At 39.7% G+C, this 20278-nt stretch overlaps 1 protein-coding gene across 1 annotated transcript in view; it reads left to right on the top strand.

Annotated features, from left to right (window-relative positions):
• Positions 1 to 20278, top strand: part of LOC106599418 (BMP/retinoic acid-inducible neural-specific protein 3) — a 121926-nt gene that overhangs the window by 54835 nt on the left and 46813 nt on the right. The window contains exons 3-5 of the mRNA XM_014190641.2: positions 5822 to 6012; positions 7407 to 7588; positions 10345 to 10450. Coding sequence (XP_014046116.1) covers positions 5822 to 6012; positions 7407 to 7588; positions 10345 to 10450 — 479 coding nt within the window. The remainder of the gene's footprint in view (positions 1 to 5821; positions 6013 to 7406; positions 7589 to 10344; positions 10451 to 20278) is intronic.

Here is a 20278-nt window from a genome sequence, read left to right as displayed (position 1 = left end):
CATCGAAATAGAATGAATCATTCTAATTATATGGTAACACGTTTCCCGATCATGTACTGTAGAAGTAGAAGCCTTGGGAAAGTTCTGCTTGTGTCAAAGCTCTGACTCATAGAGGAAGGTAGTGGAATGTTAACATTTTACTGCAGCGGGCTAAATCAGGGTCACACAGTGTTTCTTGGTAGTCTTAAACAAATCTACTTTAAACCAAAAGTGTACACTTCATGCACATGGTTACTGGCTTTAAAAAAAGAAGACACCTGTACCATGTCAGATATAGAGTTGAAATGTATTCCATTTTGAGTTTGCATCCCAAATGTACACTCTATATACATCACAGAAGACTGAAATATAACAAAACCATTTCACATAGAAACACCAGATTTTGGGACAATAACAAAAAAAAAATGGTTGTATTAATTATGAAATCATGAAAAATATTAATATCATTCCATCCATGAGGCCACTAGAGAGCAATGTGGTCATTTGATGGCAGGAAAGGGCTACAACAGTCTTAAAATCCAGGTGCTCTGCTCTTATCAAGTAGGGAATGGAGTGTTCGCTAAGGTAGAGAGTTTTAGCTTAAACAATTCCCTGCAAGCCTGCAGGGGTGCAGGTGCAATCATCTTGTGCTAAAGCCCTGTAATTTAGAGCATCTATCATCATTAACAGCACTGGAATGGTCAGCCAACGCTTTTACATTTAACTTTTAGAAATCATAATGAAAGAAAAGTAATGCTCCATTCACAACCTCTGTCGTCAATCATTTTTCAGTCAAGACAACATCATCCAAAGCTAATAGACAGCATCTGATGGTCTTTACACATTATAGGCAGAGATAATGTGATGTAAGATTTTAGGTTTACTTTGGATATTTGGATTATCCGCATCAACACTGGTTTGCTAATACTTCGTAGCCCTTAAAATTCTTCCAAAGACCGGTGTCTTCTTCATGTTTCTGTACACTACTCAACATTATTACAGAAATGAGTGCATTCAGAAGGTATTCAGTGCATTCAGTGCATTCAGAAAGTATTCAGACCCATTGACTTCTTTTACTTGTTATGTTACAGCCTTATTCTAAAATGGATTAAATAGTTTTTCCCCCTCATCAATCTACATACAATACACCATAATGACAAAGCAAAAAAACATTTTTTTTATTGTTTTCAAATGTATTAAAAATAAAAAACAGAAATATCACATTTACTGTACATAAGTATTCAGACTCTTTACTCAGTACTTTGTTGAAGCACCTTTGGCAGCAAGTACAGCCTTGAGTCTTCTTGGGTATGACGCTACAAGCTTGGCACACCTGTATTTGGGGAGTTTCTCCCATTCTTCTCTGCAGATCCTCTCAAGCTCTGTCAGGTTGGATGGGGAGCATCGCTGCACAGCGTCTCACGTCTCTCCAGAGATGTTCGTCCGGGCTCTGGCTGGGCCACTCAAGGACATTCAGAGATTGTCCCAAAGCCACTCCTGTGTTGCCTTGGCTGTGCGCTTAGGGTCGTTGTCCTGTTGGAAGGTGAACCTTCACCCCAGTCTGAGGTCCTCAGCGCTCTGTAGCAGGTTTTCAACAAGGATCTCTCTGTACTTTTCTCTGTTCATCTTTCCCTCGGTCCTGACTAGTCTCCCAGTCCCTGCCTCTGAAAAACATCCCCACAGCATGATGCTGATGATGCCAGGTTTCCTCCAGACTTGACGCTTGGCATTCAGGCCAAATAATTAAATATTGGTTTCATCAGACCAGAGAATCTTGTTTCTCATGATCTAAAAGTCTTTAGGTGCCTTTAGGCAAACTCCAAGCGGGCTGTCATGTGCCTTTTACTGAGGAGTGGCTTCCGTCTGGCCACTCTACCATAAAGGCCTGATTGGTGGAGTGCTGCAGAGATGGTTGTACTTCTGCCACATTTTCCCATCTCCACAGAGGAACTCTGGAGCTCTGTCAGAGTGACCATTGGGTTTTTGGTCACATCCCTGACCAAGACCCTTCTCCCTCGATTTCTCAGTGTGGCCGGGCGGCCAGCTCTAGGAAGAGTCTTGGTGGTTCCAAACTTCTTCCATTTAAGAATGATGGAGGCCATTGTGTTCTTGGGGACTTTCAATACTGCAGACGTATTTGGGTACCCTTCCCCAGATCTGTGCCTCGACACAATCCTGTTACGGAGCTCTATGGACAATTCCTTCAACCTCATGGCTTGGTTTTTGCTCAGACATCCACTTTCAACTGTGGGACCAAATCATGTCCAATTAATTGAATTTACCAAAGGTGGACTACAATCAAGTTGTAGAAACATCTCAAGGATGATCAATGGAAACAGGATGCACCTGAGCTTAATTTTGAGTCTCATAGCAAAGGGTCTGAATACTTATGTAAATAAGGACATTTTAGAATAAGGCTGTAACGTAACAAAATGTGGAAAAAGTCAAGTGGTCTGAATACTTTCTGAATGCACTGTACATATATACACATACAGATGAAGTCGGAAGTTTACATACACTTAGGTTGGAGTCATTAAAACTCGTTTTTCAACCACTCCACAAATTTCTTGTTAACAAACTATAGTTTCGGCAAGTCGGTTAGGACATCTACTTTGTGCATGACAATTTTTCCAACAATTGTTTACAGACAGATTATTTCACTTATAATTCACTGTATCACAATTCCAGTGGTCAGAAGTTTACATACACTAAGTTGACTATGCCTTTAAACAGCTTGGAAAATTCCAGGAAATGATGTCATGGCTTTAGAAGCTTCTGATAGGCTAATTGACATAATTTGAGTCAATTGGAGGTGTACCTGTGGATGTATTTCAAGGCCTACCTTCAAACTCAGTGCCTCTTTGCTTCACATCATGGGAAAATCTAAAGAAATCAGCCAAGACCTCAGAAAGAAAATTGTAGACCTCCACAAGTCTGGTTCATCCTTGGGAGCAATTTCCAAACGCCTGAAGGTACCACGCTCATCTGTACAAACAATATTACACAAGTATAAACACCATGGGACCACACAGCCGTCAAACCGCTCAGGAAGGAGACGGGTTCTGTCTCCTAAAGATGAATGTACTTTGGTGCGAAAAGTGCAAATCAATCCCAGAACAACAGCAAAGGACCGTGTGAAGATACTGGAGGAAACAGGTACAAAAGTATCTATATCCATTGAAGCAATATTTCAAGACTGGAAGTTAAAGTTAAAGTTTGTTCGCAAATGGGTCTTCCAAATGGACAATGACCCCAAGCATACTTCTGAAGTTGTGGCAAAATTTAAGGACAACAAAGTCAAGGTATTGGAGTGGCCATCACAAAGCCCTGACCTCAATCCTATAGAAAATGTGTGGGCAGAACTCAAAAAGCGTGTGCAAGCAAGGAGGCCTACAAACCTAACTCAGTTACACCAGCTCTGTCAGGAGGAATGGGCCAAAATTCACCCAACTTATTGTGGGAAGCTACCCGAAACGTTTGACCCAAGTTAAACAATTTAAAGGCAATGCTACCAAATACTAATTGACTGTATGTAAACTTCTGACCAACTGGGAATGTGTTGAAAGAAATAAAAGCTGAAATAAATCATTCTCTCTACTATTATTCTGACATTTCACATTCTTAAAATAAAGTGGTGATCATAACTGACCTAAGACAGGGAATTTTTACTGGGATTAAATGTCAGGAATTGTGAAAAACTGAGTTTAAATGTAGTTGGCTAAGGTGTTTGTAAACTTCAGACTTCAACTGTACATACAAACACACATACATATAAAAGACATATATATATACACATCTTTTTAAAATATATTTTCCTTTATTATTTTCCACTAACCCTACCACCCCTCCCCTAATTGGAGTAAACTAATGAACAACAACACTTAAGTTTCCACTTCCAGCTAATACATACTATATACATTTTACAGACACAATCTATTTTACAATAGCTATCTTTTGTTTGTTTTTACTCCTATCTTTCTGCTACCCTCAACCCCTCCCATCTATTTCTGAAGACCATCCAGTTTGATTTCTATTTGCCATATATTATTAACTGTGCTGTTTCACAAAAGTTCTGAACCTATATTATAAACATTTTACGGACACAGTATATTTTATAATAGTTATCTTGTTATTAATGCCACCCTTCAGCTCCACTCAACCCCTCCCATCTATCTCTCAACACCATCCATTTTGGATTTCTATTTGCCATATCTTTTTCAACTGTGCTGTGATGTTTCACAAACGTTCTGAACCTTTCTATTCTCATAGTTTGTACAGATTGTAAATTAAAGATACATTTTTTTGCTAAGAGTATTATTGTATTATTGATTGATTGACTATGATTTTTCAAATCACCCAGTAGGGCTATCTGCAGAGGTAAATGTTGCAATTCTTCAGCCATTCCTGGACCTGTGACCAAAAACAAACTACATATGGACAGTACGAAAACAAATGATCTAATGATTCTGTCTCTTATCAGCAAAATCTGCAGAGCTGGGATGGTTGTATCCCCCATATTTATAACATTCTATTGGTTGCAAGAACTTTGAATAATCATTTAAATTGAACAATTCTAAGTTTTGCATCCGGCATTGTTTTGCGTATCAGTTCATAAACCATGTGCCATGGAATCGGAACATTGACAATCTCTTCCCAACTATTTTGCAATCTATATGGCACAGCTATTAATTTGTTGGTCCTTAAATTAAACTGGTATGCTTTTTTATTTATTACACTTTTCTTTAACCAATTTTGGTCTTTAATGCACGGCCGACTGTCAAGTTCCTTACTTTTTCCCTCTTCCATTTGAGTTTAACCACAATATTTGTTGTATTATTTGTTCTGTTTTTTTCTGGTGGATTAAATTGAAATTGCAAGCAACTTTCTATGGCTTATTTTAAAAATAGCGATATTTTGGAGATTAGTTCATTTTCAAATAACTGAAAGTGAGAGGATGTAATCTGAATAAAGGGAAAAAGGCCATTCGTCAACATGGGGTGAGACATTCTTACTTATCTGCTAGAGAACCAGTTTGGATTTAAGTATAACTTTTGTATGACTGACGCCATTTAGTGAGAGGTCTAATTCTCTAATATTCAATCATTTCTAAGCTCCGAATTCATATTAATTATATAAATAGGCCCTTTTCATTTTGTCTGTTTTGCTGTTCCAAGTAAAATTGAATATTCTTTTGCTCATATAATTGAAAAAACAGGTCGCTAGGTGTAGGCAAGACCATAAACAAATAAGTAAACTGGGATATGACTAAAGAGTTGGACTGTAACGTTGTTCTTTGTCTTTGAAATTGTGTAACAGTATGCAATTACAGTTTAATTACCTTGAACTTACATTGTACTACCAATGTTATTCCTGTGGCATAATGCCTATGTTGTGTTAGGTTGGACTAAACATGTTTTCTATACTTTCTTTCACTGAATCATGATCAAACAATTTCCATGTTGTGTATGTTGTCATGTAAGTGCAAATGTATTTAATGTCCATGATAATCATACACTACTAATGTAACAGCTGGTTGTGACTATTGTAATGCTGACTTCAAATAATCTGCAAAATAAGTGTTGATGTGGAATGTCAAGTTCTATTTTTCCGCTTGGGACAATAGCATGTTATTGTCGCTGTTTTGTTATTTTTTGTTCTGAAGGAATACATACATATATTAATATTCAAATTGAATAATAGTTTTTATTGCAAATGTATGGACATCAAGCTATATTTTCTGTTGATATTTGAATTCTCTCACATATGCAAGTATCAACCTATGAAATGACCCAATCACCATGAATCAGATTTTTCAAAATGTCCAAATTTGGTTCACTTGCAGGGAATTCAGCCATTGGAAAGTAAACAGCTTGGCTACAGAGAAGAGGGATGTTTTTAAGGCCCCCTTGCCACTGGCGCCGGAGTTTCTACGCAACCTGAGGCTGCTGGGTCGAAGGCCAAGTCTGCAGCAGATCCACGAGAACTTGATCAAGAAATATGGGACACACTTTTTGGCGTCTGCTACGCTAGGAGGTGAGCAGCTCTACATACACCGACTCAGTGGCAGTTAGCTCTAGGCTATGTGGCTAAGGGATGTTGTTGCGCATCGCAGTTTGTTCTCAAAATAGCTTCAGTGTAATGTCATCGCCTTAGATATTGATCATGTTGACTGCCACAAAACAAGCCAAAGGTTACTCATATTTGGAACACTGTGCTCATGGTATCACTGGTGACAGTGTCATACCGGTAATTTATGTCAACAGAAACTTTGTTTTTACTATTCAACATAAGTTAACGTTAAAGCTAGAATCCTTAGTTGATACATCCATTTTTGGACTTATAAAGAGGTATATCCATTGTTAATGAAGAATATAACTTATAAATGCCCAATGAGCTTAGTTCAACTGTTATTCATAACCCAAAATATAAGCTTGTTTTACTCCAATGTTTGTAAATAACCTAAATGTAAACAAACGCCGTATAGCCTCAAAACAGGGTTAAAACGATTCCTTGCATATTATGGATGTTCCTGCGACCATAGCTCTGTCTATGAATTTGAGTGGTTACATTTTTCCAGCCCCATCCCTTAGCTTTTTAGCGAAACAGGGGCAGTTAGAATGCTTTGTTATTATTTAAATGAAGGATTCCAGCTTCAATACATATTGTCAGTCATTCTCTGTTAGTATGGACACAATCTGCTTGGTGTTGATTTGACAATCCATGATTGAGGTACTGCTGAATACATAAGGAAATTTCAATAGTTATAGTTTGAGATGTGGAATGCATTACTCTGCCTAGCATCTAAATAATTGATTGAACAGTCATGGTCCTGGTCTCTAAACATTTGCTGTGACATCAACCAGAATATTATGTCTGATGAGATGTAGACACTAATTATGATGTCACTTAATGGTGGATTGATGAAGTGAAGTTACAGAGTCTAATGACAAGAGAGATGAATGCAGTGGCAAAGCCATAGTGAGCTTTTGTAATCAATGGCTCAAATTAAAAGGGATGGGCCATACACTGCATGCTAATGAGATGATCGCAAATAGCAATGCACACATTCTTCTGCTGGGTACTGATGGTATCTCATAGCCTCGAGGTAGAAGAGAGCTAAGCACACTGTCTGGTGTTACTTTGAAACGTCTGGGGTTTCATACAAGACAGAGATAGACCGTTATAATCTGTCTGCAGTCTATGAACTTTTGTCTGAATACCTCCGTTAATTCCTCTCGTGGAGAATAATGTCACCCATTACTCTCAACGAGTATTACAAATGTATTGTCATTATGAGTGAACCAGTTGTTCTAGTTGTTCGTTAGTATTAAGGACTGTGTGTATATTTGACTGAAGTTCCCTCCGGGAAAAAAAGTCATTCTACTCTTCTTTTCTTTTCTTTTCTCTTCTATTATTTATTTCTACAGGAGAAGAATCGTTGACAATCTTCCTGGATAAGCAGAAGCTCAGTAAGAAATCGGAGGGACAGGGAAACAGCTCGGTGGTCTCCCTGGAAGTACTGCATCAGTTGGCTGCCTCTTATTTCACAGACCGCGAGAGCACCTTAAGAAGACTTCACCACCTACAGATAGCCACCTCCGCCATAAAGGTAAATCTACTGCTACTCTCAAGCACACTCAGTCATTGAAGCATCCAGTTTCTTTTTCAGAATATATTCGATTAGTTTGCTAGAGTATATCCAATTTGTCAGTGGGTTGTACATGGAAGTTGTATATGGCCGGTTAGTTTTCATTTGAATGTGAAACAGAATGATGGTAGGCTACTGAGACCTTTGGCATTGAGAAATCGTTCCGTGTGTCTGTAATACAATGCTCAACTCCAGTAAAAAAAGGTTGCATGGGTAATGTTTTGTTGCTTAGCAGCCAATTACTCAGCATACATTTGAGTTCCACACACACACACACACACACACACACACACACACACACACACACACACACACACACACACACACACACACACACACACACACACACACACACACACACACACACTTTAAAAGGCAGTATTCTCATCTGCATGCATCGAGTAGTGGTGTATCATGACGACAGGAGGTGAGTGCGTGGACAGGGTTGGCTTTCAACATTTATTCAAATAACGTCTGTAAGATGTTCCAACTTTTTATCTCGGATAAAATAACTTATTCTGAACATTTCAGACTTGATCGTGATTTTAGACAAGTGCTTCCCAACATGTTGTGCTGTGACTCTTAAAAAGCTTTTCAGATGTTATTTTACACCAAGCAGAAAGTGCCATACTGTAATGCATTGCAACGGGGGATTTTCCAATTTGCCTATTAGATTCAAGTGGGGTATTTTGTGCTTTTAATGATCAGACTTTCCCTTATTTAAACAACATCCTGGTAAGCTAGTCATTCATATTGTACCTTAAATTGACAAATGGGCTACAGTATATGTTAGAGTATTTTAGAGTAAATACTTTCTGGGTATTTACCAGCACAGCTACATATCATTTGATCTCTGTTGTTCTCTGGTTGCCTCTAGAGAACAAATGTCCCATTTGACCTATGGTACACTTCACTGTCATCATGACCACATACAGTACAATGTCATTATTTGTTATGACACTCCGTTGTCCTCAGGATATTGCAAGTATGTTTGAGCTTAGATTACACCGAGAGCAAAATATAACGATAATGATAGCAATATGACATGATCCCAGTAACAGTCCTATAATGTAAGCACCAGCTTGATCTACTTTAAACTGCATTTAACTCAATCTACTTCAATAGCTCTGTTTGTAATGTAAGATTATTTGTCAAAGTCTATAGAGCTACCGTTACCATTTTACAGAGTACTGGTACCATCATGTTTGTCAGAAAGTTTCACAATGGGCTGTACTAGTTATATGTATCCAAGCTAACTGGCAGACAGCAGAACCGTCTAAATAACATTATGAAGCACCAGGAATCAGTGTTTAAAACTATGTGAAAGGATAGACAGTTTAACACTCACATTAAGAAGACTTCAGCCCTGCAGTGCTTCAAGACGAGAAGCTGCTGGTTACATTTTTGCAAAATTATCATCTCTAGTATGTGAGCCAACTGCTCCTCAATGCTCTGTCAACTCAGCTAATCATCCAGGAGAGAGTGGGATGTGCTTGACCTGTCTGTGTACGTGCCTTTAGGCTTTGTGGTTGCAATGAAACCTCTGTAGGAGGAATTACATATATTGTCTTATGGTAATGCAGGGTGACCATGAAGTACTTCAATTTAGTCTGAATATATTGCAGTCTTATAGTTGAAACAGATTCAACTGACACAACTGGAGTTGAAACATATTCACAGACACATTCACAGACACCTTCACAGACACAACAGTAAAACTAATGCAGTATAGTCCACAATGCAAAGCATGTATTGTTGCACTGACTTGGTATTGTTTGACAGGGGTCGATTTAAAAACAATATTTTATAATGAATAATTTGTAAAATGCCATATTAATTTAATCTATTGTAGCTTACTGGCAGCATTTCTTTGACAATAAATACAATCTTACTCCTACATAACTGCAAGGGAGATTTGGAAGGAGATTTGCAAGGGAGGTTTATATTGATGGGTGAGATTTTAAGAGGACAAAGTGACATCACATCATTTGTAAAACATAATTTACTGGTCAAAATTGCTCAGCCAGAGGCATATCATTAGTATTATTGCTAGTTCTCCCATCATTAGCCTATACTCAGAAACCAACATCTTTCACTATCATGTTCTTGTACATTCTTCTCATCCAATAACTAACTGTACTCTTAGAAAATAATATGCTATCTAGAACCTAAAAGGGTTCATCGGCTGTCCCCATAGGAGAACCCTTTAAATGATTACTTTTGGGTTCCATGTAGAACCCTTTCCACAGAGGGTTCTATATGAAACCCAAAAGGGTTCTAGCTGGAAACCAAAGAGTTCTACCTGGAACCAAAAGGGTTCTCCTATGGGTACAGCTGAAGAACCCTTTCGGAACCTTTTTTTGTAAAGTCTTATATGTACAGGATCTTGCCTTTTCACTGTTGCCTTTTCAATTTTTGAGCTCCGTACTACTGTATATTATTCATATATCATTCATATTTCAGTGACAGGAGTTGCAGGGGCATCATTTCTTTTTTTCTGATTTCTCCTGGCTTTTGGCAAGATAGCATTTTTTGACAGATGTGACATCTGAAAAATAGTGCAGATGATGGTTCTCTGACTATCGTCTCAGATGATTGCAGAAGTATTTTGGTACGGTTAGAAACCGCCTGTACTGTTTACTTACTGCCAGAAATGGGAACAAACAGGTGCATGATTCACCAGTAATAAGGCATTAAAATATCTCCTTGTTTCCTAGGTAACAGAAACTAGGACTGGGCCACTTGGATGCAGTAACTATGACAGCCTTGATTCTGTTAGCTCTGTCTTGGTACACAGTCCTGAAAATAAAATACATCTAAAAGGTAAGCTATTTTACTCCTTTCTCAAAATGGTTGGACTGTGTTCTACTATATTTGTGTATAATCATAGAAATAGAATGAATAAAACTGTCTTGGAAGCTCTAACCCTGGCAATTTGACTGGTACGAGCTGTTCTTTGGCTCGAGGCAAAGCCAAGGGCTGGGAAACAGCCCTTAGGAGGGAGTTATCACATGATAATCCATGGGTTCGAGGGCCTTATTGCTTTTATAAAACGGTTGCCAACATATATATAACAAAAAAGATTAACGACATTTTACAAAAATGAGTAAATTAGTTTTTATACATCCTTCCACTAGACAATATAGTCCGGGCAAAAGTCAGTTGTTAGTTCTGAGGTTCTGAAGTTGCTAACCAATGAGGCTGGTCGTTAATTTTATTCTTATGTTTTTGACCCAGTTGTTCATTCTATTAATTCCACATTAATATAATGAACTACATGACAACAAATCATTGGCATGTAGCTAGCTAACAGAGGTTCAATGATTTCCAGATAGACAAGAACTTTAATAAATTATTTATAAATAGGCAACAACCAGCTAGCTGATTGTCGAGTCAATAATATAGTTATGGAGGCTAGCTAGGCTAACATTACTTCTCTTTTGCTAGGTAGTTAGCCAACTACAGCTAACACACAATCACATCAAGCAGCTGAAATGACAGCAAAGCATGTGCATTTTCATTTGTTTTACCGTTGTTTCTATTGCCAATTCTTTGGATATATCCATTATAATGATCCTGATAAATGAATTCACCTGGATCAGAGAAGCTGTCAGTCACGTTCATATGCAGAGCACGGAGGAGATCGCAAAAAAAAAAATGCAACATGTTGTGCAGGTCGGATAGGCACACAGCGAGGCTTATATTAACCCTGCTGTACCAAACCAAATGCTAGGCTAGTAGAATGGAGAAATAATTGTCTAGACACTTTTTTCCATTAAGTTTATAAATTGACTGGCTGGGCTATGGGACAGTGGATGTGCATTGATAAATCTAATGGAACTGATACAGGCATTACCCGTGGAATGCGGGAATTGTGGTGCTCTAACTCCCTGCTTTCAGCGCCCAGGATCCAAACAACCAGTTTTATAAGATGCAGTAATTTCCATGGTATTTTGGAATGTTCTAACAACTGATGCTGGATTGCCATGGTAATGTAGAATGTTCATTCAAATGATGCTAAATGATGTGGCTCATGCAATGGAACGTATTTTTTGAAATGTCCGTTGAGTTGACTCAAAAAATCACAGCACAGATTTAATGGTACATGTTCTGCTTTTACTTAGGGTGTGTTCGTAAGTTCAATCTGGAGTGTCAGAGTGTTATTCAGAGCGTTATCAGATTGTCCTTTCATAAATTAAGAGTGTTTCGTTCAGAGCGCACACTGGATACTCTGGCCGAGGAGTAGGGTTGCGTTCTGACCTCTCAACAGGGTTCAAGCACCCAAGCTAACTGGCTAACGTTGGATAGCTTGCTAGTTACTTCCAGACACAAATGAGTGAACACCTCACTTTGACCATTTTACTCGCCCTTAATGGTGCACAACTCCAGGATTTGTGGAGTCGACTCCGATTCCTGTGGTTGGAGTCGTAGGAGTCGACTCTTGCTCGACTCCCAAAACACGCTGAAATGGATGCGCACACACATAGACACCACCTCATTATTGCAGAGTCCTACTAGAAAGACTACATTTGCGTTCTAGAGGACAGACATGAGCATGATGCTGCCCATTTGCTCACCAATTTAGCATATAAAAAGCCTTTTTGTTTGAATTTAGAAGGTGATGTGTAGTACTAGAATATTTCAGTGATATTTCTGCTGTGTGCAGCCTTGACTGATCCCATGGGATGATGTGGCGCACTCAACGCTGAGAAGCCTATTCTTTCCCATGTTGTAGCCCTATTCGTACAGGAATTACTAGAGATGTTGGTTTTGTAATTATCCAAGCATGTGCGTTATTCCAGGGGATGATTCACACAGGATTCGTTTTTCAAAACTGCCCCCTGTAATTCCCATTTTTTTCTAATTTAATTGACTCTTATGACGGAAGCCTGGAGGTTTTAATTGTAGGTGTGAAGATATCTCAACATCATGTTTAGACGATAATAGGCTAGCTACACTGATAACTCGTGCTTGGCTGCCAAATGTATAGGTCTACCTATAATGTAAACATTCCTGAAGTGTGATTATAATTATTATTTTAATGATCCATGGTAGACGTCCTTCCTAATAATAATGCCCCAACATCCTGCTGATTTGAGCCGCTGAACCATATTTGAACTTGACTCTGTTTATGGGTGAGAAAGTGAACTTGCTATTTCCAAAAAGTTTAGCTGGGATGCTTTGCGATCTATTGCCTAGGACAAGGCTCTCCAACCCTGTTCATGGATAGCTACCATCCTGTAGGTTTTCATTCCAACCCTAATCTACCGCGTCTGAATCAGCAGCCTCCATTGCCTGGTTGATGAACTGAATCATGTTAGTTACAACTGGGATTGAAGCAGAAACCTATGAGAAGGTAGCTCTCCAAGAACAGGGTTGGAATGCCCTGACCTAGGACACCAACAGTCAGCCAGTTTTTCATAAAATAATCTATAGGCACAATACCTTTTATTGCACATTTAGGCCTTAAACTGATGCATTCGGCGATGTTCAACTTCAATTCACTGGCACTATGAAGAATAGCTTAACCATACTAATTGATAGCCTAATATATACGTTAATATACTTTTGGGGAATTTACGAGGCATTGCGAGACAAGATATTACTAGATACAGATTACCAAGCATAGCGGTTGCCCTCGCTGGCTCGCCTGCTCCTCTTTCTCTTTGCTATGAAAGACGCTAGTATGTGTTTGGTCTTCGGTCTGTTGCATGTAGAAATAGCTCAACCTACTCATTGGTAGCCCCTACTTTAGACTACTGAACTTCCGTTAGACATCGCAAGCCAAGAAATTGACAAATACAGCATTAAGATAGCCTATAGCCTACATCTTTTGATTACAGATGCACGGTTCGTACACTCTGCCTAACGGTCTGCCTCCCTGCTTAACTTCCTGGCTATGCACATCCCATCCCATCTCTCTCTCTCCCTCGCTAGCTCGCACTTTCTTTACTGTGAGAGATACGAAAGTTTGTGTTCTCGAAGTAGACTACGGCAAATAGTTTCCTCTGTTGCAAAAATACAGAATCTTAGGAGTTTGACACCTAGAAATAATGAGTCAACACCGGGAGTCGACGGGCAAGGAGTCGATTAATCAATAATTTTTGAGTCGACTCCCCTCCACTACTTTTACTCTAGGTTGAAGATGGGAAGGTTAAGACAACTTAATAATTCCATGAGGAAGTGTTCGGAAAAAATTAACAAATTCATGGGACCAGCACTATTGCTGATTATACAGGATTAGCATTGAAAACATGACCAACGGTCCGGAAATCCAGTAATGAACTGGCTGTAGATTATGTTCAAAACATCTAAAATAAATGAATAGAATGACAGTAAAGCAGTTATGCTACAATATGTGTTCGCTGAGTAGTTATTTGAAATTCACTACGATTTTGTTTATTTTTCACTTTGATGGTGAACTGCTACCATTCACTCCCAGTCATTACGAATACGGAAGCTGGTCCCAAAGACTTATGGGATATTAGAATCCTCTTATCTTAACCTGTATATTTTTATCCTAGCTTTTACTTCCTGGCATGGGTACACTCAAAATGGCTGCCAGTCCACCCATTATGCCGTCATTGACTTGAATGAAGACGTCCTTTCTCTTCATTATATTTTTATGTGTATAATATACTCAGTATGTTTCTTGTACTTCATCTCATTTTATGGTACAGTGTGTTTATGCTGTAAGACAAATGACTTGGAATCCACAAAAATACTTTTTTTTCCAAGAAGAGAAAATTATTTAAGTTTCAAATGATCATAACTCTTCAACGGGATGTAAGTGATTATTTAGGTGGATAAACTTTATTGCAAACATTACACTCTCCAGGCAAAGGCTTTGTATTCCCCCTTTGCCAATGTGTTATTCATTGTTCTTTCCAGCTCTGATCTATGCAACCAATGTCCTATGATTTAGATAAGTGTAGATCAGTGCTTCAAAGCTAGCAGTGAACTCTCATTCACTCCTCAAGACTATTGAAGAAATTCATTCAGACTCCTGCATGATCAAATCTCAGATCATAAATCATATCTGTGAAGCAAGGTTTTTTAAATCCTTGTGTTTGGGATTTTTTGGTTATGGATTCATCCATCTACTTTGGACTAGTGCTTTAACGCGGTAAAAGAAAAGATTTGGGGATGTCCCAAATGGTACCGTATATTCCATTCACGGTGCACTACTTTTAACCAGAGGGCCAAAAGGCAATAGGGAATAGGGTGCCATTTGGAATTCAGCCTTTGAGTGCTGCTTCCAAAACATGGAGAAGCCCTCAGGAGCCCTGGCTCCCAGCAAGTCCAACCAGCAGGTCCATCATGGCTGCACCGGTCCAGAAGGAGAGGCTAGACAATAGGTGATTGGGCAAAGATCAGACATAATGATGCCCAGATGGCCAGGACACAGTCCAAGGATGGAGGAACAGCATCTCACTAGCCAAGCTGGCATTCCCATGGACACCACAGGGATAGCTAGCAACAATGAATGGTTTAAAGAACATGTTTTTATCTATTTATTTATTTAAACTTTATTTAACTAGGCAAGTCAGTTAAGAACAAATTCTTATTTACAATGACGGCCTATGAAAAGGCAAAAGACCTCCTGCGGGGACGGGGGCTGAGAAAAAAAATATATAAAAAAAATAACAGAAATGTATAGGACAAAACACACATCACGACAAGAGAGACAACACAACACTACATAAAGAGAGACCTAAGACAACAACATGGCAAGGCAGCAAGACATGACAACACAGGATGGTAGCTACACAACATGACAACAACATGGTAGCAACACAACATGGTAGCAGCACAAAACATGGCACAAACATTATTGGGCACAGACAACAGCACAAAGGGTAAGAAGGTAGAGACAACAATACATCACACAAAGCAGCCACAACTGTTAATAAGAGTGTCTATGATTGAGTCTTTGAATGGAGAGATTGAGATAAAACTGTCCAGTTTGAGTGTTTGTTGCAGCTCGTTCCAGTCGCTAGCTGCAGCAAACTGAAAAGACGAGCGACCCAGGGATGTGTGTGCTTTGGGGACCTTTAACAGAATGTGACTGGCAGAACGGGTGTTGTATGTGGAGGATGAGGGCTGCAGTAGATATCTCAGATAGGGGGGAGTGAGGCCTAAGAGGGTTTTATAAATAAGCATCAACCAGTGGGTCTTGCAACGGGTATACAGAGATGACCAGTTTACAGAGGAGTATAGGGTGCAGTGATGTGTCCTATAAGGAGCATTGGTGGCAAATATGATGGCCGAATGGTAAATAAACATCAAGCCATTCGAGAGCACCCTTACCTGCTGATCTATACATTTTGTCTCCGTATTCTAGCATGGGTCGGATGCTCATCTGAATCAGGGTTAGTTTGGCGGCTGGGGTGAAAGAGGAGCGATTACGATAGAGGAAACCAAGTCTAGATTTACCTTTAGCCTGCAGCTTTGATATGTGCTGAGAGAAGGACAGTGTACTGTCTAGCCAATACTCCCAAGTACTTGTATGATGTACTTGTATGAGGTGACCTCAAGCACTAAACCCTCAGTATTTGATCCCCTGCTGATTTTGTAAATTTGCCCACTGACAAAGAAATGATCAGTCTATAATTTTAATGGTAGGTTTATTTGAACAGTGAGAGACAGAATTAAAAAAATAAAGAAAAATACGCATTTCAAAAATGTTATAAAATGATTTGCATTTTAATGAGGGAAATAAGTATTTGACCCCTCTGCAAAACATGACTTAGTACTTGGTGGCAAAACCCTTGTTGGCAATCATAGAGGTCAGACGTTTCTTGTAGTTGGCCACCAGGTTTGCACACATTTCAGGAGGGATTTTGTCCCACTCCTCTTTGCAGATCTTCTCCAAGTCATTAAGGTTTCGAGGCTGACGTTTAGCAAATCGAACTTTCAGCTCCCTCCACAGATTTTCTTTGGGATTAAAGTCTGGAGACTGGCTAGGCCACTCCAGGACCTTAATGTGCTTCTTCTTGAGCCACTCCTTTGTTGCCTTGGCCGTGTGTTTTGGGTCATTGTCATGCTGGAATACCCATCCACGACCCATTTTCAATGCCCTGGCTGAGGGAAGGAGGTTCTCACCCACGATTTGACGGTACATGTCCCCGTCCATCGTCCCTTTGATGCGGTGAAATTGTCCTGTCCCCTTAGCAGAAAAACACCCCCAAAGCATAATGTTTCCACCTCCATGTTTGACGGTGGTGATGGTGTTCTTGGGGTCATAGGCAGCATTCCTCCTCCTACAAACACAGCGAGTTGAGTTGATGCCAAAGAGCTCCATTTTGGTCTCATCTGACCACAACACTTTCACCCAGTTGTCCTCTGAATCATTTAGATGTTCATTGGCAAACTTCAGACGGGCATGTATATGTGCTTTCTTGAGCAGGGGGACCTTGCGTGCGCTGCAGGATTTCAGTCCTTCACGGCGTAGTGTGTTACCAATTGTTTTCTTGGTGACCATGGTCCCAGCTGCCTTGAGATCATTGACAAGATCCTCCCGTGTAGTTCTGGGCTGATTCCTCACCATTCTCATGATCATTGCAACTCCACGAGGTGAGATCTTGCATGGAGTCCCAGGCCGAGGGAGATTGACAGTTCTTTTGTGTTTCTTCCATTTGCGAATAATCGCACCAACTGCTGTCACCTTCTCACCAAGCTGCTTGGTGATGGTCTTGTAGCCCATTCCAGCCTTGTGTAGGTCTACAATCTTGTCCCTGACATCCTTGGAGAGCTCTTTGGTCTTGGCCATGGTGGAGAGTTTGGAATCTGGTTGATTGATTGCTTCTGTGGACAGGTGTCTTTTATACAGGTAACAAACTGAGATTAGGAGCACTCCCTTTAAGAGTGTGCTCTTAATCTCAGCTCGTTACCTGTATAAAAGACACCTGGGAGCCAGAAATCTTTTTGATTGAGAGGGGGTCAAATACTTATTTCCCTCATTAAAATGCAAATCAATTTATAACATTTTTTACATGCGTTTTTCTGTTTTTTTTGTTGTTATTCTGTGACTCACTGTTCAAATAAACCTACCATTAAAATTATAGACCGATCATTTCTTTGTCAGTGGGAAAAAGTACAAAATCAGCAGGGGATCAAATACTTTTTTCCCTCACTGTAGTAATCACACCTGTGGGGAGAGGGGCATTCTTCTCACCAAACCACGTGACCTTTGTTTTGGAGGTGTTCAGAACAAGATTAAGGGTAGAGAAAGCTTGTTGGACACTTAAGAAAGCTTTGTTGTAGAGTATTTAACTCAAAATCCGGGGAGGGGCCAGCTGAGTATAAGACTGTATCATCTGCATATAAATGGATGAGAGAGCTTCCTACTGCCTGAGCTATGTTGTTGATGTAAATTGAGAAGAGCGTAGGGCCTAGGATTGGGCCTTGGGGTACTCCCTTGGTGACAGGCAGTGGCTGAGACAGCAGATTTTCTGACTTTATACATTGCACTCTTGGAGAGAGGTAGTTAGCAAACCAGGCCAAAGACCCCTCAGAGACATCAATGTTCCTTAGCCGGCCCACAAGAATGGAATGGTCTACGGTGTCAAAAGCTTTGGCAAAGTCAATAAAAATAGCAGCACAACATCGCTTAGAATCAAGGGCAATGGTGACATCATTGAGGACCTTTAACCTGTTAAGGACAGGTTCCGCCTGCGGAACCCCTAGCCAACAGCCAATGGCATTGCACGGCGCGAAATACAAAACCAACTAAAATACCACAATTCAATTTTCTCAAACAATCAACTATTTTACACCATTTTAAAGACAAGACTCTCGTTAATCTAACCACATTGTCCGATTTCAAAAAGGCTTTACAGCGAAAGCAAAACATTAGATTATGTCAGGAGAGTACCCTGCCAAAAATAATCACACAGCCATTTTCAATGCAAACATATATGTCACAAAAACCAAAACCACAGCTAAATGCAGCACTAACCTTTGATGATCTTCATCAGATGACACTCCTAGGACATTATGTTATACAATACATGCATGTTTTGTTCAATCAAGTTCATATTTATATCAAAAACCAGCTTTTTACATTAGCATGTGATGTTCAGAACTAGCATACCCACCGCAAACTTCCGGTGAATTTAGTAAATTACTCATGATTAACGTTCACAAAAAGCATAACAATTATTTTAAGAATTATAGATACAGAACTCCTTTATGCAATCGCGGTGTCAGATTTTAAAATAGCTTTTCGGCGAAAGCACATTTTGCAATATTCTGAGTACATAGCCCGGCCATCATGGCTAGCTAATTTGACACCCACCAAGTTTGGCCCTCACCAAACTCAGATTTACTATAAGAAAAATTGGATTACCTTTGCTGTTCTTCGTCAGAATGCACTCCCAGTTGTTTTGGTTCCAAATAATCGATAGTTATATTCAAATAGCTCCGTTTTGTTCGTGCGTTCAGGTCACAATCCGAAGGGTGACACGCGAGCGCATTTCGTGACAAAAAATGTCAAAATATTCCATTACCGTACTTAGAAGCATGTCAAACGCTGTTTAAAATCAATTTTTATGCTATTTCTCTCGTAAAATAGCGATAATATTCCAACCGGGCGACGTTGTATTCATTCAAAGGCTGAAAGAAAAAAATGCAGCCCAGAGACTGCAGACACCCCATTACACTTTCTGGTGCCTTCTGAGAGCCAATGGAAGCCTTAGAAAATGTCACGTTACAGCACAGATGCTGTATTTTCGATAGAGATGCTACAGAAGGATGACAAATTGTCAGACAGGGCACTTCCTGTATGGAATCTTCTCAGGTTTTGGCCTGCCATATGAGTTCTGTTATACTCACAGACACCATTTAAACAGTTTTAGAAACTTTTGAGTATTTTCTATCCAAATCCACTAATTATATGGATATTCTAGTTTCTGGGCAGGAGTAGTAACCAGATTAAATCAGGTACGTTTTTTTATCCGGCCGTGAAAATACTGCCCCCTATCCCAAACAGGTTAAGGTTGCATTACACATCCATAACCTGAGCAGAAGCCAGATTGCATATTTTATTAAAAAAATGTATTTCACCTTTATTTAACCAGGTAAGCTAGTTGAGAACAAGTTCTCATTTACAACTGCGACCTGGCCAAGATATAGCAAAGCAGTGCGACACAAACAACAACACAGAGTTACACATGGAATAAACAAGTGTACAGTCAATTACACAATAGAAAAAAAGAAAGTCTATATACAAGGTGCAAGGTGCACCCGTGACCAGCTCGGAAACCGGATTGCACAGCGGAGAAGGTACGGTGGGATTCGAAATGGTCAGTGATCTGTTTATTAACTTGGCTTTCGAAGACTTTAGAGAGGCAGGGCAGGATGGATATAGGTCTATAACAGTTTGGGTCTAGAGTGTCACCCCCTTTGAAGAGGGGAATGACCGCGGCAGCTTTCCAATCTTTAGAGATCTCGGACAATACGAAAGAGAGGTTGAACAGACTGGTAATAGGGGTTGCAACAATGGCGGCAGATAGTTTTAGAAATAGAGGGTCCAGATTGTCTAGCCCAGCTGATTTGTACTGGTCCAGGTTTTGCAGCTCTTTCAGAACATCTGCAATCTGGATTTGGGTGAAGGAGAAGCTGCGGAGGCTCGGGCAAGTAGCTGCCGGG

Source organism: Salmo salar, chromosome ssa03 (assembly GCF_905237065.1).
Source record: "Salmo salar chromosome ssa03, Ssal_v3.1, whole genome shotgun sequence".
NCBI lineage: Eukaryota > Metazoa > Chordata > Actinopteri > Salmoniformes > Salmonidae > Salmo > Salmo salar.
The sequence above is the reverse complement of the archived record's forward strand: the minus strand, read 5'-3'. Positions and strand labels throughout refer to the sequence as shown.